The sequence below is a fragment of the Anabrus simplex genome, chromosome 5 (assembly GCF_040414725.1).
Source record: "Anabrus simplex isolate iqAnaSimp1 chromosome 5, ASM4041472v1, whole genome shotgun sequence".
NCBI classification, from domain to species: domain Eukaryota; kingdom Metazoa; phylum Arthropoda; class Insecta; order Orthoptera; family Tettigoniidae; genus Anabrus; species Anabrus simplex.
The window spans coordinates 282313913-282341018 of NC_090269.1; the positions used below are offsets into that span (position 1 = coordinate 282313913).

Below are 27106 nucleotides of genomic sequence, written 5' to 3' on the forward strand. Positions count from 1 at the left end.
AACCTGCCCTTCTCAGCCCGATCACCATACCCCTCGTAAAGTCGTCTGTCTGCTGGAAATGCCTCCGTTGACGGCGGCCTGGCATTCTTAGCTATACACGTGTCCTGTGGCACACGACAACACGTTCTACAATGACTGTCGGCTGAGAAATCACGGTACGAAGTGGGCCATTCGCCAACGCCGTGTCCCATTTATCGTTCGCTACGTGCGCAGCACAGCGGCGCATTTCACATCATGAGCATACCTCGGTGACGTCAATCTACCCTGCAATTGGCATAAAGTTCTGACCACTCCTTCTTGGTGTTGCATTTGCTCTGTCAGTCAGTGTACATAGAGTAACTTTTCATTATTTTAGTGGTATATTTCCTGAAAAAGTAGTTCCTTCTGTAACCTTCTCTTTTCTTCCCTCCCTCGAATGAAGTATCCTCATTAGTCTGCCTGTTTGTAAAATGATCTCAAGACTTTAATCTGTGCCATTACCAGAGTTGGGAAGTAATTGAGTAAAAATAATGGAATTACTTGTAACAAACACTTTTTACCGAGCTCGATAGCTGCAGTCGCTTACGTGCGGCTAGTATCCAGTATTCGGGAGATAGTGGGTTCAAACTCCACTGTTGGCAGCTCTGAAGATGGTTTTCCGTGGTTTCCCATTTTCACACCAGGCAAATGCTGTCGCTGTACCTCAATTAAGGCCACGGCTGCTTCATTCCCACTCCTAGCCCTTCCCTGTCCCATCATCGCCATAAGACCTATCTGTGTCGGTGCGATGTAAAGCAACTTGCAAAAGCAAACAAAAAAAAAGCAGCTTTTAGTATTTATTACTGGTAATAATTATATTTTACCAAATGTAACTTTTACTCGTAATTTATTTCTTGAAGTAATATTGTGATTTTGTTGCATTCTAATCATCGATATACATTGCATTGATAGTTTGACAATGTTGGAGCCCCAGACTCACAATGTGTCACACCAAGGGTAATAAACCATAAAGCCAAGGATACATAGGGATGTTACGATACCATATTCGATACGATATTTTGGTATTGATACGCGAGTCATAAAAACATAAATACTCAGATAATATCGGAAACAAATATTGGTACCCATAGAATCGTTGAATATCTAGAGTATTGTGCAAGCAGTTTCAAACCTGGAGATACCAAAAGAGCAATAATGAATTAACGATCAATAAAACTTTCAGAACTCTATTATTATATGCAGATGATATATAATGTAAACATTATGAAAAAGTATAAACTAGTAGAACATACCAGTTGACTGGCCAATAATTAGCGATGTTGCAGACTTCTGTTTGTACACAGCGTTAACGTGTAAACTGTAATTTTTGTAAAGTGAATGGTATATAACGGCGCATGGCCTCTGAAGAGGCCTGGTGCAGGTCTTTTTGAGTTGACACTGTATAGGCAACCTGCGTGTCTGCGAGGATGGGGCCCTACTTATGGCGAATTCTAATGCTGAATATGGCACACACACACACACACATGGCCCCCAAGTCATTGGAATCAACCAATAAAGGTTAAAATCCTCAACCAGGCCACAAAGCAAACCAGGGACCCCTTGGGCCAAAGGTCAGCACGCTACCCATTTAACCATGGAGTCGGACAGTGAATTGTATGAAATGAGGTAAATACTTTGTGAATTAGTTTCCAAAGGCTTCTTTGTACACTGTATTAGTGGTCATACCACCTGGGACATGAACCCAGCTGAAAGGAGCTCGGCCAGCAGTTATTCAGAACGTGTGTTAACATGAAAAGCAATGTTTTCATGGAGGCCCATTCGAGTTGCAAAGAAAATGCATATAACTTTTTTTTGTTTGTTTGTACAAAACTAAATTTAAGTTACATGCTAGGATTCATTTTGTGATAGGACTAACCATTTGGCCATTATTGTGGTTTTTAGTGGAGGGGGGGGGGGGAGGAATAAGAGCTAAATGCTGAAAGTCACAAACTGTAATAAAAATTATGACTAAAAATTAATTTTGAAAGTTCCAAGCTATCAAGTTTTAATCTCACTTAATGATCACCACTTAATGCCTCTATTATAAAAGAAACAGAAAATGAAGTACAGTAATATATTTTACAGTATCATTCCAGCCCCATGCAAAAAGAAGAGATCAGTGATTTCCTTAAGACTGGCATTTTGTGAAGTAATTGTAATTTGACTGATTCCTTTTTTTTTTTCTTCTTTCTCGTGAAAGTACAGTATTTCCCAGCTAACTGTAATTCAGTCCAATTACTCTTTATTTGTACTTTTCCTAATATCACTGGTCATTAAAAAGCATAAAAATATTTCGCTCACCCATAAATTTACTTTTAACAGTTATGCCTGAAGCTTTTCCTGAACTTGATGAGGTACCAAACCATAGTGCAAGTTACTCAGGGATATTTAGTAAAATATTCATAATTCAAATTATTCCATGTTTTTTTTTTTAAACTGACATTGTTTCTTAACAGGAAAACTTTGAGAAACAGAAAATCTCTTAATGAATCTGTATCTACCGAACGCCGTAAGTCCCGTCGCCATTCTACTGGTACTTCTCCTCTGTCTTCATCTCTAAACAATTCAACAAGACTGAACAATTCTTCGCTTCACACTTCAACAGTAGCTGATGATGAAGAAACAGAATCATCTAGCTCACGATCTTCCCCCGTGCCTGGTGAGGTGCACCTTAATGGCAATCACAGGGAAGGAAAAGGTATGAAGCCTAAGTTATGGTTTATTTTTGTATATATCTGTTTGTGAGTGTCCTTTCTGAGTGCAATTTTGTGTGTTATTAATATGTATAAAGGCTTTGAATCTATCCGTGAATTGCTAATTTTATAATGCTGTACTTGGATATTGGAAGTTACACCAGGAAGGGAACGGAAGACATTATTTGTAAAGAAACTGTGTGCTAAAGAACTAGAACTAATGATTTTTCTAATGATTAGTGGATCATTTACTGATGCATTGGGCTATTGACCAACTCTTTTGGTTAATTTGCTTTGTTAGTATGCTCTTAAAATCAATTTTGGCTATGTTATAGCCTACTTATTTCACCTGTCTGTCTATATGTGGTCGTTTTTCATTATGAACAGTATGCAGAGACTTTGTACCTGCAGTTCTAAAGATGATGTAATGTTGTGTGGTCTGTGGAGAGGTCTGACGCAGGTCTTTCTAGTTGACACCCATGGACAACCTGCCCATCTGGGTGTGTGGTGGTGGTGGTGGTGGTGGTGGTAATGAGGAGGTAAGGTGAGGGTGAAACCCAATGTTGGCACATAGCCTACTCCTGTCGAATAACATTAACAGATCTGCTCAAGGGTTAATGTCACCAGCTGATGGATGAATCACCATCAACAGTATCATATGCCCTTACTCCATATGAATACTGCAGAGAGGTTTGGAATTATACCCAGGTTTTTGGCATGAAATCTTGTGATTAGAAATTGTATACCATCACCTCTTCTATCCTGCTGGCCAACATTCTAATAGCGAAAATTGTTTCCATCAATCGGACTTGAACTAGCTGACCGTGGTGTCGGACCACAAAGGTTTCATGTGTTAACAATCATGGCCTCCAGCCGGCTATTCTAAAGATGATCAGTGTCGGTATTTAGGCAGCAGTTCTCACCAATATGCTTTCAAAGATTAATTTCATTATTACCAATACCAGTATAATGTAAGTAAGTTTGAACAGTTTTGGGAAAAACTAACAAAATTTTAGAAACAGTGGAAATATAATAGAAATCAGTGACATTGACCATTTTTCATTTCTGAATCTCCAATTATATCTTCCCTTTATTATAACAGTCTTCAATACATAATTTAACTTTCAATCAATACTAAAATAGCATCTTATGTTTCAACACAACAATGCAAATAACAGTGAGAATAATGTTCCTATGAATATGTTGCCATAAGAACAAACATCCTAGTATGAAAGTTCCTTTGGAATAAGCCAAAGAACTTATTTGTGTCAATTTCGCATACAGCCTAGGAACCTGCACTTCTGCCAGCAAAGATATCAGCAAATTTAAAGTTTTAGAATGGAAGTTCTTAAGGACTAAGGTGGAAAAAATTAGAAGGGACAAGAAGTGATGAGGAACAATAACAAAAACTAACAAAACAAACATCTTGGCACAACAGCCCTGATGGACTTTGGCCTACCAAGTGATTACTGCTGCTAAGTCTGTAAGCCTGCAGATTATGAAGTGCTGCATGGTCAACACGATGAATTCTCTTGGTCGTTATTCTTGGCTTTCTAGACTGGGGCTGCCATGTCACCAGCTCTTCAATTGTAGTTACATAGGCTGAGTGGTCCTCGAGCCAGCTCTCGGATCTATATAAAAATCCCTGACCTGGCTGGTAACTGAACTTAGGGCCTGTGGGTAAGAGGCAGGCATGCTATCCCTGCACCATAGGGCTGGCAGATACAATATCAAATATCGGTAAAACACTCACTCAGTGAAATTTGTGTTGAAGTACGGCTAAGGTGGTTTGATCATTTCAGGGGAAGAACAGCCAGAGTATGGTTGGAAAATGAAGTTGAAGGCTAGAGACCAAGGGGTTGGCAAAATGAGATGTATTAACTGGATAAATTAATACTAGGAGTGTTGGAATGACAACAGATTGAAAGATGATGTCGAGCTGGTTGCGCAGAAGTGGAGAGCGCTCCTTCACTGCACGCGGGCATCTGCAACCGGTTTTTGATGGTGTAGAATAAACATGACCACTAGAAGACGAATTGCCCAATATTGTTAAATTAAAATAATAATATTATAACCCTTCAAAAAGCAGAAACACTCAATTATTATTCTGCTGAGGTGATATATTGGCAGTTCGAATTTTGGAAGACATCAGTGTACAAATTCAGTTGGAGGGTGTTTCCTTTTTTTTTATTGAAGTCGGTCTCCATTGAAAGAAGTGAAAGTCATATTTAGGGAATAGGTTGATATCTATCCTCTGATTGTGTTCAGTTACATTTAACATCAGAATAAAATGAAGCAAGGCACTCAGATGCCTTGGATAAGAATTGCACTAAGGGAACTAGAGGCCGAGAGGGTAGAGGAAGAAATGGGTACAATAAATTTTATATCTACATGTTAGGATGCTTTATAGCTAAAACTGATGAGTTTCAAATGAAATTAAATATCTTACAGCAACTGTTGAATATGACTGGAATAAATAGTTTTACACTGATTATGGAAATTCTTGTGTCCAAAGACTTTCTTGACACGTCAAAATTAGAATTGGTACTTATCAACAAAATCTGATAGAAATGGTGATTAAAAAACAGCAAAATCAGTACAGTTCATTCTAATTGATCTTGTATATGTACTGGTATGTTGTAATGGACATTAACATAGGAAGATGTGATTTTGTATGTGTACTACTTCTGATATGAAATTACCGGTATGTTTGTTATAGCTTATACAAGGGTCGAGTCATAAGTCATGGCAACTTTTTTTTTTTCTTCTCGTGAACAGGAGACAACACGGAAAATCTAAGATATGCATTTGGAAATGTAGGGCATGTGCTTATGTATAGTGCCTGAAGACAAATTCTGACTTCAGGTGATTCTCATAGGCAAGTGGTAAACATTGTTTTATTATGGTATAGACAGCAAATACACAAGACTATGTACAAAGGACAGGTCTCCACTGGTAAACACTGATCAGTGACCATTATCCGTACATCTTTGTCCATGGAAACTGGATGGCCTGGGCAAGATAAATCAGCAGTTGATACTCTACCTCGTTTGAACATCTCCACCCACCTCGCCACTGTGCTGTAGGGCATGGCATGCACACCTAATGCTTCCTGCAGCTCTGCATGGCATTGGCGTGCATTTCTGCAGTGGGGAACTGCTATTGTAATATACGGTCGTTGCTCCTATTTGTTGACTTACATTTTGACGCTCTCACTCACACATTGAACTTTGGGGCATGCTTAGACTCACACTGTTGTTTGCATGCACCATCTAGTGGCATCATACGCAAATACATACCGTACGTTTCCAAATGCATATCTTAGATTTTCCGTGTTGTCTCCTGTTCGCAAAAAAAAAAAAAAAAAAAATTTGTTCAACTTCCAATATCTGGGTATGGCATGGGAACTGTAGATATTTATCATCACAACAAGCCACAATTAGCCTGAATATTCTATAAATACAGCTATGATTTAATTCGTTTTGTAAGGTTGCTGAAAATATGGTTACAAGTTGCAAACAAATTATCAGCAAATAATAAATTACAATATTCTTGAAAGTATTAGCATTTCCTCATAGAAACTTTTTTTTTAAATAGTTTTTTTTCAAGCTAGAAAGTTTTTCCTTACTCAGGAGTGACAATAGTTTTCTTGAAAAATCCTGTTTAATTTTTTTACAATACAAAATTGCTGCTCTCAAAAGAACAAGTATGCATTCAGGAAAGCTTCTGTAGCTTTCTTAATAGATTTATAACAAGATTCTGTTTTCCTTTTTCATGGTTTGAAATGATAAGAAAACAAAAACAAAAAAAACAGCACTTTCATATAGTAGGTAACTCTGTGTCCAGATGCAGACCTATATTATATCTCCTCATCCTAAAATTAGATACCTGCAGGCCTTCAAATATCACAATTCCATCATAACCAATCTGTTTCAGATCCCTTCTAATTCCTGATTGTTTATTGCCTCACTCCTTCATTTTTACTGCACTAGCACCTTTTACACAGATCCTTTATAAAAAGTTCATGTTTGGGAGACCTTGGGCTGCCCTCATCTTGATTGTGCTATATTGCATCTTAGATACATACATTTTCATCATTATGCTACATTGTAGATATTGAACAAAAATAATATGTCTCATTGAACAAAGTATAACACTTGGGTTTTCAAGCAAGCAACGTAATATGTTAAAGTGTCTGAATAAACTTTGAAATAAGTCCTTTAGAAGTGGACTGCTATCACAGTCAAAGTCCTCACCTAGGCCGTGCCTCGCTGATACCAAGTTTGAAGTTGCAGACGTTCAGAACTTGGCACTCCACGCACTACAGTAAGTCAAATCATACTCGCTGGTACTGCGTCATGCAGCAGACCTCCACCAGTCTCTGCTGTAGGTCGCTGTGTGTCGTTGAGTCTCCAGGCTGGCCTTTTATATAAAAACTTGACTCTGAGCGGGAACGTCATGGATTACAAGTGATGAAAATCATTTTTCGTCCGTATTGAAAGTTTCGTAAACTGTATATAGGATAATATCTTTTGTTTATTTCCACCTATTCAATACATTACAAGAAGTTGGCATTTATTTTAAAACATTATTCAGATGAGACATGTTTCGCCTCTCACTTTGAGGCATCTTCAGTCATTATCAAAAACCTTATTATTTTACCAGGCATCTGGTTAAAGATATTCAAAAATCCTATTCCAAAAGTCCTATTCAACAAAGAACTACATATGTTTTTATCAATATATTGAATTTCTAGTTACTTCATGTACATGTTTATAACTAACGTAAATCTTACCTCTCTTATAATCATCAAACACATTTTTGAATATCTTTAACCAGATGCCTGGTAAAATAATAAGGTTTTTGATAATGACTGAAGATGCCTCAAAGTGAGAGGCGAAACATGTCTCATCTGAATAATGTTTTAAAATAAATGCCAACTTCTTGTAATGTATTGAATAGGTGGAAATAAACAAAAGATATTATCCTATATACAGTTTAACGTCATGGATATCGCCCGATATTTTACATCTTAATATCTCCGTAAATAATGTAGCTATCGGCTTGAAATTTGAGTACAAGTTATTTGTTATTGCCAGCTACACGATTCCATTGTCCATTGGCTGTTGTTTCATCAGGAAGCGGAGATAGAGAAAAGCTTCTTTGGCGTGCAGGCCACGTGTTCGGTGACATCGCGGTTGTGCCTTTGCAAGCTGTAGCCGAACTTTCTAGCAGCATATGTTGCATCACAGACTGCAACACACACAATTTAAACTTGTGAAACAGGCTGTGCAGCCTCCAGTTCGATTATGGACAATTGCAGGCGTAACCGGATAGTTCGTGTTTCAATAGATATATAATAGGCATTTCTTAATGTGTACATACCAGATTGCATTATTTAAAACAAATATATGTAAATGCCTACCAGGAAAATGAAGAATGGGGTTGTTTCCTGTTTTTTTTCTCCCCGAGTCAGAAGGAGCTGCTATGACAGCAGCATATCAAGCCCAATTAAATGCATTCATTAACTGATTCTACAATGACACCATCTGTTTTGGAGTGGCTGCTGGTATTATTAGCTCTGCCACTGTCATTTTGTCAAAGACAAAGATGAGACTGCAACAAATCAGTGAAAATAACTAACTGGTTCTAGTCCAGGGGTTTCCAGTTTGTAAGGGCTGGAGAGCCACATTTGAAACCTTAGGCATGATTGAGGGCCACACTTTGATAATAAGACAATTTTTGTGAAATTCTGCAAATAGAACAGAGGTACCAGTATGAAATACAGTGGAACCTTGGATTGTGAGCATAATTCGTTCCGGCAACATGCTTGTAATCCAAAGCGCTCGTATGTCAAAGCAAGTTTTCCCATAAGAAACAATTGAAACGGGGATAATTCGTCCACAACATAAACATATTTCTTCACATACCATTTCTAAAACAAACTATAAAGTAAAACAATTTAAAGTGCACTTTTCCTTACAGTAGAATCATTGTTGGTGTGAGGGAGACGAGAGATGACATGAGAAGAGTTACTGTGTAGCACGAATTTCACTAACGGAGTCACTGATATCTGCTGGCTCGCTGAAATTGTTTTCTTTTCGTGCGACTTTAATGAGGAACTTGTCCAATGACTGTTGCTTTTGCCTCTTTTTGAGGATTTCACGAAAATGTGACATTGCATTGTCATTGAATTGATTCATCGCTCGCATTGCTACAGCCTTATTTGGGTGGTGTTCTTCTACAAAAGTTTGCACCATTTCCCACATTTTGCACTTCTCCTGAATCTCAGTTGAAGTGAGAGATTCCACTGACTTTTTCTCCTCCTCTTCCTCGGACGAGATCTCCGTAACCTCCTCCTGTTGTTTGCGATGCAGGTCCGTCAGTTCGTTGGTAGTGAGTTCCTCGCAATGTTCTTCCACCAGCTCTTGAATATCCACGTCTTTTGCCTCCAGCCCCATGGTCTTCCCCAAGGACACAATTTCATCGACAATCGGCGGCTCATTGTCACCTACAATCCCCTCAAAGTCACATCCAAGAACACAGTCAGGCCACAGCTTTCCTCAAGCGGAAGTGAGTGTTCTCTTGGTGACCCCATCCCAGGCTTTATCGATGATCTTCAGACAGTTCAGGATGGGGAAATGATTTCTCCAAAACTCTCGGAGGATAAGGTTTGTTCTTTCGGTCACTTCGAAGCATCGCTGAAATAGTGCTTTGGTGTATAGCTTCTTGAAGTTCGAAATGACTTGCTGATTCATAGGTTCGAGTAGTGTTGGGAGGAAGGAACCTTACCTTAACAAACTTGAATTCCTCCATTAAGTCATCCTCAAGGTCTCAAGGCATGGAGGATGAGCTGGATCACTGTCCATATCCAGCAGGTCTTTGAGCGGCAGATTATTTTCTGAAAAGTATTTCTTCACTACAAGACCAAAGACCTCGTTCCTCCATTCAGCAAAGGAACAGGGGGGGGGGGGGGGGGGGGGGGGACACGTAGGCCCACGTGACACTCATATTGCGGAACCTCACTTGCTTATCAAGTCACAATTTATTTTAAATATTTGCTCGTCTTGCAAAACACTCATAGACCATGTTACTCGCATTCCAAGGTTTCACTGTAATAGACTATGCATTCAATTGAAATTAAGGTTTAAACATTTTAATTGCTTAAAACAGTATTTTACTATTGCATACCAGAGTGAAATTAAAAATAAACGCTATTATACCCAGGAAAATTGAATTTGGAAGAAGATCACCCAACAATGTCAATTAGAATTAATATTTGGCAAATGACAAAAGAGAGACAAAATACCTGAAGACAAACTGAAGTTAATAATGTAGTCAAAACAAAACTCAAAGAAGGACAATTCAGTGGAAGTAGTGTAAAGGGAACAATGATATACAGTTGTAAGAGCCAGAATCCCAACATTGTACTTCTAGGAGTACTTTCCTGAAAAAGTCTTCGAGTGTGCAGCACTGTGTACCAGCCAGTACTGTTAATGAGAGGAGAAAGAAGAATCGAGACTGCTTCTTACACTAATGGCAATTAAAGTATTTCTTAGTATTCATCACATGCTACGTTGCATAAAATGTCCACAGTGAGGTTGGCATGGAGTTCAGGATTTGGTATGGATCCCATAGCCATTTTTACTAAGGTTAACACATAGTCCTGGCATTTGTGAGGGCTCATTTTCTGCCAGAGTTTGAACTTTAACTTTTTTAAATAAAAGATAATCTATTCAGATCAAGTGAATACTTAAAAACAGGAAATAATATTAAATGGATTAGTTCTGATTTGGGTCTATAAAGGGTATAAACGAGCTATGGAACATTTCTTATAAATTTTCTTTACATTTCTTAAAATACTTTTTAAAGCCCTTGCAGGCTGCTATTTGAAAACCCCACTTCTAGCCCATTCCAGAAGACATAAAGCACTGTATTCACATCATCTCACCAGAGATGGACTTACGCTTTAATAATACTAAAAATCTCATTCTAATAAGGAAAAGAGAACCCAAAGCATTTTTTTGTAGTTATTTAAAGAAATTTATTTATTTATTTATTTATTTATTTATTTATTTATTTATTTATTTATTTATTTATTTATTTATTTATTTATTTATTTATTTATTTATTTATTTATTTATTTATTTATTTATTTATTTATTTATTTATTTATTTATTTATTTATTTATTTATTTATTTATTTATTTATTTATTTATTTATTTATTTATTTATTTATTTATTTATTTATTTATTTATTTATTTATTTATTTATTTATTTAAAAATTCATGAAAAATTTTTAAAATGTGTGTGGTATCTCAAGTGTAAATATGATATTAATGTAAAATCTGATATTATTCTGACAATTCAGATTCTGAAGGAGAGAAGTATAAGTAGATCTCAAAGTCAGTTAGCCTTGAGTTTTCACTCCTGATGTATTTTATGCATACTTCTTCTTTTCCCTGAAATAGTACATATTTATAATTTATTACCACTAGAATACTAGAATAAGAGATATATTTTTTTAATTTTTATGACATATTTTAAATATTTTTGTACATCAACTGAGAGAAATCCATGCAAATATCAAAATCCTTTTACATATGGGATAACATTGAAGTCTCTTTTTTTTTAATGTTACAGACAAAACAAACTGTTTTTAGTCATTCATTAAAAAATACATAGTTATTGACATTTCCATGATAATCAGATGATACAAAACTTGAAGTTATTTAAAATTGAGGGGGAAATATTGAATTTTGTATGATGTTTTTTTTTCCTGAAAGTTAAAAAATGTATTATATCAAATGTAGGTTTTGTATGTGTCTATCTAAACAAATTTACATGAAAAATTACATTTAATTCCAGTTCTAAAAATGTTCAATTGTCTTCATACATGAAGTTCCAATACATAATTTGTGCATTAAGAGGAGAAAAAAAATATTTTTTACATCTACTTTATAGAATGACTTCATATTGAAATAGCTAATTGTTATTTTTATTTAGCTATACAGTTGAGCACAATAGTTTGGCATGTATCTTGTAAATATAGTGATGCTTTTGTTTGATCATAAAACAGTTAAAGTGTCATATCATGAGAAACCTATTCATATAAATGCATGGTTTGAGAAAAGAAAACATTAACTGACTGATGTGTATTTTAATGTTGATTAATTTTTATTTAATCATTAACTGAGATTTGCTTTCGTTCCAACTGTTGAGTCATGGAGTAACATGAGTAAGTTTTGAACTGAGTGCTTGCTAACCTGGTATGCGCCTTATGCTCGCTTAAACAGGGGATGTGGGGGTTACGCCTGCTCTGAGGCGGAGACGTGAGCGAGCAGAACGTCAGAGGAGCTTTATACGTGAGCAACAAGAAACTGCTGCAACCCTCAAAGCAACTCTCGGTAACACCGAGGATGATGCTGAGGATGGTATGTGAAAACGATATTTAATGCAAATAACATGTTTTTACTTTTTATTTGTCCATACACATGAACTTGCATCACTACAATACTGATCATTCCTCTCTGAATCACTTCTGGTTGTATACTGAGAATCATCATCATCATCATCATCATCAGTTCTCTACTCCAGCAGGCCTCCTCCCAAGGCATCTTCTGTTATTGTTGAAATCAATCCCATTTTTGTCCTCTTGCCAGACTTAACACAGCCGAAGGTTTTTCAGTTTCTATGTTAGGATGAACTCCCTTAGCCCTTAGTAGTACGCTACTTCATTTACAAGACAGTAGGTTGAGTACAGGAATGCCTCATCTATAAACTGCCCCGTTCCAAAAGTCTCCTCTGCTGAAGCTGCTTTTAAGTACTTCACCATACCCTGGCAAGGGACCTTTATAAAGTGCTACCAGCTGGGCCAGCTGGATCTAAATATTTTAAAGAGATGTTACTCCTCTATCATTCACCCTCTATCATGGCTTGTGACAAATATAACCTGGCCTCCGATATAGGGGGCCAAGTTGGCAGACTATTATGCAGAAATTATTTTATCACCTTTGGACTTTTAAGGAGTCATCATTTGACTTTAATTGTGCTGTGTACATAGTGATTGTAATTTAATGTGTATCATTTTTAAAACATATTCCTGGTTGAATTCTACATCAATTTAATTTGGTATACCTTAGAACATAGTCTAACAGTTCATTAAATAGACAAGTCTAAAATTGGAAACTTTAAAAGACAAGTTCTGTGATAGGAAATCTTGAGAACTACTGTATGGATTTTGAAAATGGTTTTCACCATTGTATGAAGCATTTATCAAGGAAGGTTTAGGTGTATGGAACATTTACCTATGAATAAAGGTAACTGAGCAATGATGATTTTAACGCTTATTTGGCTTACATTTGTTAAACTGTCAACGGTAGCCCCCAAGTATTTTTGGAAGGATTGTTGTGAATAAGAAGCTCTACCTATCTGTAAAAGGTAGCTTTCTATAAGCATTTTTATGTTACAGTGTACAATAAATATTTAACTTTAAAATCAGAAACCTTATTTTGAGATTAAAGTCTGGTGAGTAATTAAGGAAAGAAAGGGAAATTTATTCATATAATCAGTTGAGGTGTTCGTAAATATTGTTCCAAGGGTAAAAAGTACAGGGTTATTAGCTCATCATAACAGTTACTGTAGGAGGAAGTGGTTTGCTCTTTCTTTGAATAAAGGGATTAACGAAACAAAAGAGCTCTCAAAGCTATGAAAATGAAAGACTTATACTCTATATTCTATAAAACTTGCAAAAACAAAACCGTTGGGAACAGAAGAAAACAAAAGTTAATGAAAGCAGATTAGATAAGGAGATACGTAAGGAAGAAGTATAGTAAAACCAAGTGGAAGCAATGACAGACTCATGTGGTCTGCTTGGGTGTCACTCCATGGGGCTATCAATTAAAATTGGTATAAATGTAACCAAAGAAGTCAGTTAGTTTTATTATGGATGTTTTGCGTAGGACAGTATCATAAACTATGAGCCATCTACATGTACATGTAAAAACAGTGTTGGTACTTGAAAGAAAGCAGATCTTAAGATGAGGCCCATTCTAACATTGGGAATTTCAATTTATCCCAGTTATTTCTCAGGTCATTGGAGCCATGCTGGTTTATTTTAACACTCGTTCTTAAGTCATGATATCAGCATGTTTTTTCATGGTATATTCATGATCTGTAGGCTTTCTGAATACACTGTGTATTTTTAAAATGTTTAAATTTTTAATTGTGTAGTGATGGCATTTGTGATTAATTATACAGCCTTTAACACAGTTTCAGTAAAAACAGTGAGAGCATTTAAACTGAGAACTAGCCACATGGTGTTTTTTTATATAAGTGAGTAAGACTGTGTCAGCAGAGTTGTTTTCTTTTTTAACATCGCGCCGACACAGATAGGTCTTATGGACGACAATAGGATAGAAAAGAGATAGGAGAGGAAAGGAAGCAACCGTGGCCTTAACTAAGCTACATCCCCAGGATTTGCCTGGTGCAAAAATGGGAACAACAGAAGACCACCTTCAGGGCTGCTGACAGTGGAGTTCAAACCCACTATCTCCTGAATGCAAGATGACAACCACGTGACCCAAACCGCGCAAACACTTGCTCGGTCAGCGGAGTTTAGCAGCAGTGTTGTAACCATATAACACTTACATGAACTATTTTTAGAAGTTCATTACTTATTATCATTTACAAAAGGAGGTACTGAAACTGTCTTCCATCATTCTCCAGGCATTTCTGGTACCTCTGTAAGAAACTATATATCATTCACTGTAGTTCTTGTTGGATAATGTTGTCGATTTCTTGATGGAGGTTTTGTTTCACTTTTCTTAGGGTGTGTAGATTTGTCTTGTATACACAATTTTTTTTAAACTACCCCAACGATAAAGATCCCATTGCTTGAAACTTCTTATAAAAAGCACGAGTTGTATGACCTGGAACTATTACACCCAGGAAGCTTTCTTGAAATCATATTTGAACTTGTGAGGCCGACAGAGTTGACACACATGAAACATAAACAAACGCACATTGTGCCGTAGTAGACATAATATTTCATGGCCAGAATAAGTAGCTCAGATGGTTGAGGCGCTGGCCTTCTGACCCCAACTTGTCAGGTTCGATCCTGGCTTAGTCCGGTGGTATTTGAAGGTGCTCAAATACATCAGCCTTGTGTCAGTAGATTTACTGGCACATAAAAGAACTCCTGTGGAACTAAATTCTGGCATGTCAGCATCTCCGAAAACAAAAAGAGTTAGTTAGTAGGATGTAAAGCCAGTAACATTATTATTAATATTTCATGATTTAATAGACAAAAGAGAACAGCATATAACTATTGAACTTGTCTTTTGATAGGCATTTGCTGATTAACAAGCTTATGTTGCATCCAAGGCCAGGACAGATACACTCGCACTTCACATGCATTGAGCTCAACAAATGGTTCTGTCGTATGGCCGATAGGAAAAACATGGCATGACTAGTTCTTGATTCATATGCTCTTCCTGGATATTTTCTTGCTAATTCATTGTATTAAGTGCAGTGAGGTGAACTCTGTATAATAATACTAGTAACATTCTATGCTGTATTTTACTTCAGTTGTTAAAATATTTAGGAATTCTGAATTACTGGATGAATTTATTATTGAGAAAGCAAATGTGTACATTGTTTTACAATATCTTCTTTTTCTTGTCTTCCAGAAAATCAGAAACACTCCAGGATTGGCAATGGTTCGTTGGACAGCAATGATATAAGAACATCTAATAAACTTCAGCTGAACAGGGTATCTAGTCGAAAGGACATGACACCCTTGATGAATGCGGTAAATTCTGCTGAGAGCGAGAGCAAGGCTGTAGACAGTAATGGGATCCTCAAGAAGCCATGGGTTTTATCCATGATGTACGGTAAGAATGCAGATGGTAGTGAAAATGGAGAGGTGGAAGAAAGTAAGCCTGTTACAGAAAATGGGACTGATGATGGTTCAGAGCGGAAGAAACTCTTGCAACTTAAACGTGAAAACACAGTCAAAGACCTGACACAAAAACTAGCTAGTCAGAACATCCTAAGCAGTCCTGTTGATGAAGGAAACAATAAAATAAACAGGATAGGAGATATGACTGGTTTAATCTCAAAAGCCAAAGAAGGGCTTGCAAAGTCTAAATCAAAGGCTGATATTGCAAAAAGTCCCACGGGAGAAAATGTACCAAAAGTACTTGAAGTTAAGAAATCGGAGACTGAACTTCATTGGGAAGAACTTGTTCAAGCAATGAAGCGTCCCTTATCACTGTGCGATCTGGACTTTACAGATCTCAATAGTGAAGATGAGGTAGATATCTTATCTCCAGCTACCATCTCCAATGGAGGTCCACCCCCTCCTCCTCCTGTTCCTATGGCACCCGGGATGCCTCGTTCTGGGGCTCCTCCTCCTCCACCACCTGTTAGCAGATTTAGTAATGTGACAGCACCTCCTCCATTCCCTCCCTCAGCTAATAATATTTCACCAGCTTTTGGCATCAATTTGAGGAATAATCGTAATAACTCCACTACCACAGACTCTAGCACAAACAAATCTCCAACATCACCTGTGAAGAAGACGAAGAAAACGGTCAAACTATTCTGGAAGGAAGTGCGAGATGATCCCATTATCCTTGCTAAGTTGCAGAAGACTGGGATGATTTGGGATGAACTGAATCCTGTTGCAGTTGACACGCAGAAACTGGAACACCTCTTTGAATCGAGGGCCAAAGATCTCATCACCAAGGTCAGTTAGGGCATGTTATTTGAATTTGCAATTATATACACCTATGGAAAACAATAAGTACTTTTTAGTTCTTGGAAAATTCTCTCTTGACTTGAATGAAGCATGTTTTTTGAATAAATGCCATGATGAAAGTGCATCTTACGATTTCATGGAGTGGGAGTACAGCCCATACTTGAAAACTTTCTTGTTATTGCAGTTTCCATATCTCATTGCATGGCGGGTGCTTAGTTTGCATAGAGCATGTTGCTTGTTATGTTCTTAATTTTCTTTACCTGGCACTGTATACAAATGTGCATTATGGCAAAAGTTCTTTGATATTTTTTTAAGTGTTCAAAATGACTTGAGCAAAAATTTGGACACAGTTATAATCACAGTGAATCATTCCATTAAAAAAAATTAGAATCTTATGTAAAGTCAGTCTTTTTGTTTTTTGCAAAATATCTTGCGTGTTAAGACTCTTATATCCATATTTCGATATTCTGTTATTTGCAAAATTATCACAATATTATCACCACCTATTCAATACAATTCTTGCATTTGCTATTCTATTATTTGTTCTACTGCGTACGGTTGGTTTATTATTCACGTGGGATCACCATTCCTTTATTGTTCTATAGATTCAAAAGTACTTTAAGTAGGCATCAGTTAATGGCATGAATGACCTCAACATGGGAGTTCTGCTAAAAACTAGGAATTGCTCTTTCCTGGTATTAAAATCTTCTATAAGAGTATGAAGTATAACCCTCATTCAATATATTTAGTAAAATTAGTTATGTCATTTGTCTTAAATCCATAACTTATTATGGAATTTGTATTCTTGGTAAAGTAAAGGGGACACTTACACATTTGAGCTACAAAGCAGTTCACAGATGGTGAAAAGATTTGAAAAGTTCCTGAAGAAATATACACTAATGATCTGTATTTTTTAATCTAAAGTGTCATTGGGTATTATATAACCTCTAAGTTCAATCATGAATAAAGTGACGTTCACAGGTTACATTCCGCCCCACCAGTGGACAGTATTTTTGTTATTAAATTGTATGTTCAGGAATAGTTTTCAGGCAGATTTACCCTACATTTTGACATTTTGAGATCTGAGTCTGAAAATATTAATTTATTACAAAATTTACAAAGGGAAGGCTGTGCAGATACATCACATACTATGTCGAGGAAGTAAATCAGCCAACAATATCCTATTTCCAAATGGCTTATCAAGCTTCAATTTCAAGGTTAAATGATAGAGATGGGAATATTGTCTAAATTTTTTAGCATGCAACTTCCTTAATATCTGTTTATACTAGTTGCTAGTTGAAATAATCTTTTAATCACAGAAAAACATAAACCTTGGTATACCGTCATGAGTGTTATTTTAATAATACTTCAAATTAATCGTAGATACAGTATTTGCATTTCTATCTGAAATCTCTCTGCAGGTTAACCCAATTTTAAAACAGAAATAAAGCTTTCTATTTATAAAATATTTACCATAATAGGATTACTACATTTTTGCATGCATTTGCTGGAGGCATCCATTTTTCAGGATGTTTAATTTACTATCCTCACAAATACTGTATCGGTACTAGAGAATGGTGACTAAATCTAGTAGATTGGACGTCCATAATGTTTTAAATTGACAAGTGGAATATTTTCTTTCCTTGGTAAAAAGTATTGTTCTAATACCAGAATAGTGTGTTTTCAAATGTTTAAAATTTTTGATCAACATATCAGTATGTATAGCAACAGTTCTTCACAACTGTTACCCTCTCTTATGTGAGAAACTATAAAGCAGGTCAAACAATAATGTATTTTCTATGTCACATTTACCAATTTGGCATAATCCTAATGGCCAATATTAACATTTCCAAATATAAAAATAATACATTAATGAAAATATTCATAATATGCCAGTGTTTGTCATTTGCTGTAACTAGTATGGCAGAGTTATTTGACAGGACATCATTGCATGTTGAGTAACTTTGAACATAAACCTTTATGGACACCCTATTAACAAACATAATCATTGTTATGAATATAATGTTTTATTTCTAATTATTTAGATTCTTTGAGTTATATAAAATATAAGATTAACATAATATTAATCAGCAAATAAAAAATAAATTAAATAACAAAGTAATAATAAAAGTAGTAAAGGACATTTTAATTGACATAGATAAACCAAAAAAGTGAAATGGCAAACTTTACTCTAGTACTCTCCTTTTATTTGTAGACTTATTGTTGCTTACTAACAAAATTAGCTACTAGCTAGTTAATCCTGTATATTGTAGAAGCTTACAAGCACTTAGCTTTAAATTTGCATTTTGGCATAGTATAATAAGTAGAGTGATGCATGTAGTAAACTTTTGATTTTGAACATTTGATTTTTGTTGCTTTTTTCATTTTTTGAAGTAAGTTTTTTCTTCCAGTTTTGTAATATTTTGTTACAGTTTTGACAACATTTTGTATTTTTTAATATGAAATTTAGTCTAATTTTTGGAAGTATTTTTAATGAAAAAATAGTTAAGTAAACAATATAATCTCTTAATTAATGAGCAGAATTTTATTATACATCATAAACTATTACTGAGGAAATATTTTTTTTTAAATTTTTGGCAGATACTTTAGATATTAAAGTATAATAATTAATATTACATGTTCTATTAACTAGTTTGTTTAAGTGCCATGTGAAATATCAACAACAAAAACAATAATAATAATATTGTAAATACAACCATCACAATATTGTCTAAATCTGGGACTTAATCTAGATTTGAGATTTTGCATATGTTCTTGACAAAAGCACAGCTCGGTTATGAGAGCCTAGTAATATGGCTGAGAAATTTGTCAATTGACCACACAACACTCTGATCTCTTATGGCTATGTGGCTGAGCAGAAGTCGTCTTGGCAGTCCTAGGCTCGTAATGGGCATTACATTCTACCGGGTTTATTTAAAATCTTGATTCTGCATTACTCATGCAACTTGCACCATTAGGGAAGAAGAATTTGAAGTATTTGGAACTTTTGTCTGTCGAACACTGAGTTGCTGAAAACATCACTGAAAGAGGGTCTACAATTATGTAGAGAGAATTAACTTTATTTACAATAGATGGAAATAAAGCAAAGCTGCTCCATGTAGGAGATTCGATACCATAGTGCACAGTGTCTTGATCAGTTAATCATAACAATAATGCAGTTAACTTGTGAAAATTTAGATTTTATAATTCCACCTTTACAATACTGTAATTGTCTTTATTACAAAGATTACATTAAATTACACTCATTAGCCTTAGCACTTGAGGTGGAGTGGTCGATGTAGGACGGGCAAGGAGGCCCATATTGTCAACACACAGGTTCAACTAGCATCAGTATAACTCCACCTCCTAATCAAGAAATCTATAATAATGTGGCATCACCACAACACTGTTTTATGTACAATATGCACATAATTTTATTTGCATAGCCACTTACGGTGTTTTATAATTGACAATTCGTTGTTTTGAACAACAGTTTTAACATACGATTTTAATTGGACTTCATGCTTCATATCATGTTCACACTGCACCATTTTAACATTGAAGATTGACAAGACGCTATCACGCTGCGTCACAGGATACAAAGACTTTGCATTCACTTATTTTAATGTGTCCTCGCCTTATTTTTAATGTTATGTATTTGTATTTGTGACTGAAGATGTCCTATAAGAGGACGAAACATGTTTCACTAGTGTAATTTAATGTAGTCTTTGTAATAAAGACAATTACAGTATTGTAAAGGTGGAATTATAAAATCTAAATTTTCACAAGTTGATACTTCGACAATACGGGCTCTAATATGAAATTTATAACATGCAATAATGTAGTTATTTAGCTGGAAAACTAACACAGTACTTTGTGTCAAAGAATATTTTAATTGCCATAAACATGTTGAATAATAATTCTGATTCAATCCATCTGTGCATCTCTACAAATGGGTATCAGTTCTTGCTACTCCAGTTGAAATTTGTTTTTAAAAAAAATTAAGGACAGTATCTGAAACTGTTCCTCTTGATCCAAAAAGAATGCTGTATACCTCAAACTTCCAGGATTCCTATTGATGGGAGTATTTAATGTTAAATAATTCTGCACTGTAAGTATATGGCTGACTTCTCTCTTTGAACCAAGGTAGGCTGGTCAGGATTATTTTTCATAACAGATGGTCGGATCAACAGTAAAGGTTGATAAGAATTATTTAAAGGTCTATGTAACTGTCATTTTTGGCTAACTTGTTTTTGGGCTTTGTTCCCCCCCCAAAAAAAAAAATTTAACTGGATACTCATTTCTCTAATAGCCAGCTATAGATAAATGTAAGTAGGAATAATTGAATACCTCTCCAGAATAACATTGGATAATCCTTTTGATGGAGTTTTCAGGAGACAGTATTAATGGTATCATTTGGTTTTTACCCACAAATAAGCATCAAAAATAATTTCAAAAATGTTTAACTTCTACAGTACTGTTTTAGTTACACAGTAAATCAGTATGTAATTTTATACATTAGAATATACCTACAACAGACTTCCAAATTATAAGAATGTTCCCTGTCTAATGTTTCAAGATCAGTACTGTGATGCTGTATACCAAAATCATACTACCATAATATATTTTTTCATCACTTGTAATAATCTTCTATATTAACTAATAGAAAATAACATACAAACACTTTTTTTTACCTAAATCACATTATTTTTTAATACTGCATACTGTTCTACGTGCGGATGCAATATTTATACACTTACTTTGTTCGGAGATTTCTTTTGTGGAATTGTTATGTTCTTTAGTGTTTTATGTTCCTCCCTGCTATTCCTCAGCATCTTGTTTTTCACATCCTTCCACTTCTATTTATTTAGCATTTGATGTTTTTCTTTATTTAAGCGATTTATTGCACTGCACAGTACAGAAATGCTGTTCACAGCCACCATGTTTGTGATTATGTGCAATATCTTTCTAGGGACTTCCAAATTCAAAGCTTTATAATATCCTACATTGTATTTCTGTATTCTGCCACCATAGCACTAACAGGGATGGGATGTGCAACTTTTTCTGCCTCTGACTCAGATTCTTTAAAAAACAGATTATATAACATTATTCGAGGGAGATATTCAATTGTTAGCATGGAAAACTTAAGTGCGTCAATTTTTATAAATGTCTTATATCTTTTCATAAAATTCAGTACTAGGAAAAACTTAAAAAGCCATGAACTATGTACCTCTCCGGAAGTGATTTCTATCTTTATCAAGGAGAATTGAACCAGTGTTGTGGGTGAACTAACTTGACTGCATTGACCATGCAGCCCCAAGCTTACCCAGATTAGCGTATCTGCTGTTAGGTACTTTCTGGACTGTGTTGGTATTTTACCTGTTATACAGATTGCTGACATTCAAATACCTGTCAAATCATGACATAATCCAACCCAGACAGAGAATGTACCAGTAATGGTAGTTTAACAGTCTGTAGGAGCTTCTACTACAAAATAAGCATAGTTTAATTTTAGACAGCTCTTTCAGAAATTTGATAGTAGAATGTAATTTATGTGTAGCTGAATTAGAAATTGACAAAATTGGAGACTTACAAAGTCTTTTCTTGTTAGGTGCAAAACTTTTATTAAACACCAGAGTTTTGTTGATGAAAAATGTAATTTCTTTAAATTTGACTTCAGAATTTAATTGTACTTTAACTAAAATCTTTGGGCAATACAGAAAGATAATTGAAAGTTGTTGGTATTACATATGGCATGGCAACCTGCTTTGCCTTGAGGGTCTTGGTGTCTGTAACTTGCTCTCTAATCACTTGTCCTATTATTGTACATTTTTGACAGGCTTATGGTTACTCACTCTGATGCTTAATATTAATCTTTTATGTTTCTTCCCCCAATTTTTGAATGGTCTTCACGAATGGCATGCTGACCCCATTAGGAGGTGAGTACTGGTTGCAGAAGGGCTTTGGTTTTGTTGAAATTGCTTTATGTAAGGGTTGGTTGTGGTGTTGGATAGGGTTGTGGTTCTTTATACAAATCTTAAAGAGTGTAATTCTAGTGCTAAATTTTTTTAAACAAGAAATAAAGGCAATACTGGAAGAACAAGAAACAGTACAGAACATTATCTTGAAGCAATATAAAATTTGTAAATAGAAAAGACAGTTCCCATTTTCTATCAAGTTTTAAAATGTTAAGTGATGAGATAATTTTTATCTTAAAAATTAGCTAAAATTAAACCCCAATAATAATGTGTTATGAGGTGAGTAACTTTCTTTCAGTAGAAGGGCACATTTTTTTGGTAGAAAATGTTTTATGAACTTTGACTATGGAGTTCAGTAGAGGATGCAACTCTTCATACAACTGTAAATACGTATAATAAATGTTTTTGGCCCTGCTCCTTCACATTTCAAATAACACCTTTAATCTAATAGTATAACATGTTCTTCTTTTAAAATTTAAAAGCATTGGAAAGGTCAAAAAAAAAAAAAAGCGACAAATCAAGGTATAGAAAATTGGAACATGAAATCTGACACTTAACAGAATAAACACAACAGGTCAAAGCAGGAAGAGGAACAATATAAAGAGGAGACAAAGATGAACATGAAATCATAAAATTTCATTTATGAATGCTTATAAAAAATAAAGTACACCGCCAGGTATGTGCTAGGCTTTGTGTTGGCCAGAAACTTATTTTTGTAGGTGGTGCTCACAAGTGATCTTGTAGCAGTTACCTAATTTCATAAAATTAGATGAAATTAGAAATCTTGTATATAATTTTGTAGTTATAGGAATAATTAAATACCTGCTGAATATGAAGAGCACACAGTTCAGGCTAAGGAAACACAAAACCGTCCCAAGTTACAGTAAGACAATGTAAAATTTCTCTTCACATTTTGTTAGGAAATCAGAAATAAGTAGGTGCATATACAGGGTGGTCAGAGAAAAACGTGAACCGTGTATATGAGTATTAGAAGGCTGGTCATACTGATAAATAACTGAAAAAAAAAAGATTGAATTTAGTCAATCAGATTGCTTCGCGGGCGAATTCAGATGGGCTTTGCGAGGCGGTGTTGCTAAATCTGCTTGTAGCTTATGAGCGCCAATAGAACTTCTCCAGGGGAGGGACTTGAACAAGGACTTCCCTGCTGGCAGGCTCATCCAATAGCAAGCACAGTACAGTTGCATTGGCTGAAACCCACAGTCACCGGGTGAGTTGGGCATGTGGTTAGAGGCGCGCGGCTGTGAGCTTGCATCCGGGAAATAATGGGTTCGAATTCCACTGTCAGCAGCCCGTGAAGATGATTTTCCGTGGTTTCCCATTTTCACACCAGACAAATGCTGAGGTTGTACATTAATTAGGCTGTACTTTAATTACGGCCACTGCCGCTTCCTTCCAACTCCTAGGCTTTTCCTATCCCATCGTCGCCATGAGACCTATCTGTGTCGGTGTGACGTAAAGTCACTAGGAAAAAAAAAACAAAAAAAAACATGGTCCGTTAGTGTTTGATGCTCATTTCTCAACATGGCTCTCGAGCTTGACCAAGCCATGTGCATATTTTACAGCTGATAAAATGACAATGGCATGAAATATCGAATTCGATCCTGGCTCAGTCCGGTGTTATTTGAAGGTGCTCAAATACGTCAGCCTTGTGTCGGTAGATTTACTGGCACGTAAAAGAACTCCTGCGGGACTAAATTCTGGCACCTCGGCATCTCCGAAAACCGTAAAAGAGTAGTTAGTGGGACGTAAAACAAATAACAATATTATTATTATTATTATTATTATTATTATTATTATTATTATTATTATTATTATTATCCAATTATTTATCAGTGTGATCAGCCCGTGAAGCAATCTGATTGGCTAAACTCAGCAACTGATAAAATGACAACAGTGCAGGATATCAAGGTAACTTTTAGAATTACTTATCTGTATGACCAATGCTGTAACGCTCATATATTTGGTCACTTCCGACCACCATGTATACTATAACTGTATAAACTAATAGTTTTAACATTTTATATATTTTTTTTAAAGTACGAATTATCACTTTTTCTGTTCATACTCTGTTTTATGGGCACTGGGCTGTATGTCTGAACTCCATTACTGTATTATCTTTGTCTAGTTGCTTACTTTTCAAGTATCTATCTTTGATAATGTTTAGATATCAGATTAAATCTTAATTCCACATGGACATGCATTCACTTTCTGCACCAATCTGAATATCTTAAACAAACAGCCATGCGGTTTTTCTTCTCCGTAGGATGTGTAAGAGGTTTTCAGTTGGTTGGCCTTACTGTCCAAGGAAAAAGACCAAGCAGAAGGTCTTGTACATGCTGGATAGCGACAGTAAAATCAGATGTGAAGGAGAGAGGTCTCAGATGGGAAGATATCCTGGAAAAGATTATGTATAAAGACAGGAGGAGATAGCGAGCACTTGTGCAACACACTGAGAACCTGGAGATGATGATGATGATGATGATGATGATGATGATGATGATGATGTTGTCAGAGTGTGGAAACACAGAAACCCCAAACTTACCAAAAATGTGCCCATCTGATTGCTGAGCAAAAGATACATTCCAGATGTTCCAAAGATGTATCTGGGGCTCGCAGGTGTGGGGAATGGAGAGAAGTTGTAAAGCAAGGCACAGTGACTACCTTCGTATTTGATTATACCTGCCTGGGGATACTGATTACTTCGGATCGAGTACAGGTGCATCAGCTTCCTTAATAAAGAATATGCACTGTACTAGAAATGTCACCAAACTGTACATAATGTACATAAAACAACAATGCTGTCAACCTGGAAAAATAAGTTAGTAGTAGTTTACAAAGACCATAGAAGCTTAATCTCAAAGATAAACCAGATATGTCTGGTTATTCAAATATCCTTTGAGTTCTTGATGACTTAATCTACTTTTGTTTATTGTGTGACTCCAGCGCCATATATTTCCTAGAAACTTTCTATACAGTACTTCGCACTTTGTCTTGTGTGAAAAGTGGCACTCTATACTTTTGAATCATACTGTATACTTCAAATCCTTCTTCATCTTTGTTCTCTGATGAACTCAGTAAATAACAAACCAGGATGAGAAATTAGTTGAAAATCATAGACATTTGTGAGAAATCTAATCTCCTATGAACATCAAAGTAATGGAAAGGAAGATGTAAGTGAGAAATAATTCTACACAGAAAGATGAATATGAATGCAGATTTGAATATAAGCAGTATACATACATGACAGTATGGGAAGAGGAAACAGGAAGAAGAATAGCTGACTTTCTTTTGTATGATAAACTTCCCTCATCAAGACTGAAGATCTGTCAAGATGGCCCACCTTCCTGCTGAAGCTGAGAAGCAGAAACTAGCATGTTGGCAGCTGAGAAGAAAAGGATTTAAAAGAAGTGGGACTGATGAGGAGAAAGCCATAAATGTAACGATAGCAGTATTGGTTTTCCATTACTAAGGTCCTGTTGTTTTCATGGTTTGACATGCATATTCCAGGATGCAGCTTCTAAGATCTGAAGGGGAAAATCTTAAAAGCTCTAAAAAAAAAAAAAAAAAAAAAAAAAAAAAAAAAAAGTCATCTGAACATGAATTTAGAGGAAGATTACAAATCATTAATTTTTGTATGCCTTTTTTTTACACAAATTACCACTATACAGGTCAGACTTGTTCTTGTCTTCCCTTTCTATTGTTCCTTCCTCCTGCACTGATTTGTTATTGGATTTATCCTTCTATGTTCTTATTCATGTCCCTGTCATTCTACATAAGACTTGGTTTATTGCTTGTTCTTCCTTTCCCATTACTTAAAACCGTGTGTGTGTGTGTAATATATATTTGGTTAATAGTATTTATCTTTGCAAGACCTGTAAAAATTGAGGCAAAAGTCTAAACAGGTCATTGTAGATTGTTATTGTTTTTGCTTTATGTCCACCCAACTCCTTTTTGACATTATTTTTGGAGACGCCAAGGTGCCAGAATTTTTGTCATTATAGATTTTAATTTGTGTGCTGGAATACATATTCTTTGCATAAACATGCACTCAAAATTTTCACTCGCTACCCTAATAGAAATTTAATTGGGATATTCTTCTTCTACTTCTTCTTCTTCTCATTATTATTATTATTATTATTATTATTATTATTATTATTATTATTATTATTATTATTATTATTATTATTATTATTATTATTATTAATGACCTTGCAAGATTTAATAATTTTCAGCAAAGATTGAAAGAGATTTACTTCTTGGTAACAAATTTTTCAGTTATATTGTTTTAAAACACATTTTGGAATAGGATTTCCTTTCAGAGTTATAAACATTAAATTTGAAGTGCATTGTTTTGATAGTTACAGGAGCATATTGAGTAATGTATTGCCTAATATGTTTAGAAACAACAAGAGATGAATAAGAACAAGGAGATCATTGTGCTGGACCATAAACGTTCCAACGCCATCAACATCGGCATGACCAAGCTTCCTCCTCCAAGATCCATCAAAACGGCAATTCTCAAAATGGATGCTACAATTATGAACAGAGAAGGCATAGAGGTATATATACTACGACTTATTTATTAGTATAGGAATCTTTTTTCACTAATTATATAATATCTTCAACGATGAT

At 35.4% G+C, this 27106-nt stretch overlaps 1 protein-coding gene across 1 annotated transcript in view; it reads left to right on the forward strand.

Moving 5' to 3' along the window:
- Window positions 1–27106, forward strand: part of Fhos (Formin homology 2 domain containing) — a 1020872-nt gene that overhangs the window by 936419 nt on the left and 57347 nt on the right. The window contains exons 11-14 of the mRNA XM_068227617.1: window positions 2475–2716; window positions 12010–12147; window positions 15403–16463; window positions 26875–27033. Coding sequence (XP_068083718.1) covers window positions 2475–2716; window positions 12010–12147; window positions 15403–16463; window positions 26875–27033 — 1600 coding nt within the window. The remainder of the gene's footprint in view (window positions 1–2474; window positions 2717–12009; window positions 12148–15402; window positions 16464–26874; window positions 27034–27106) is intronic.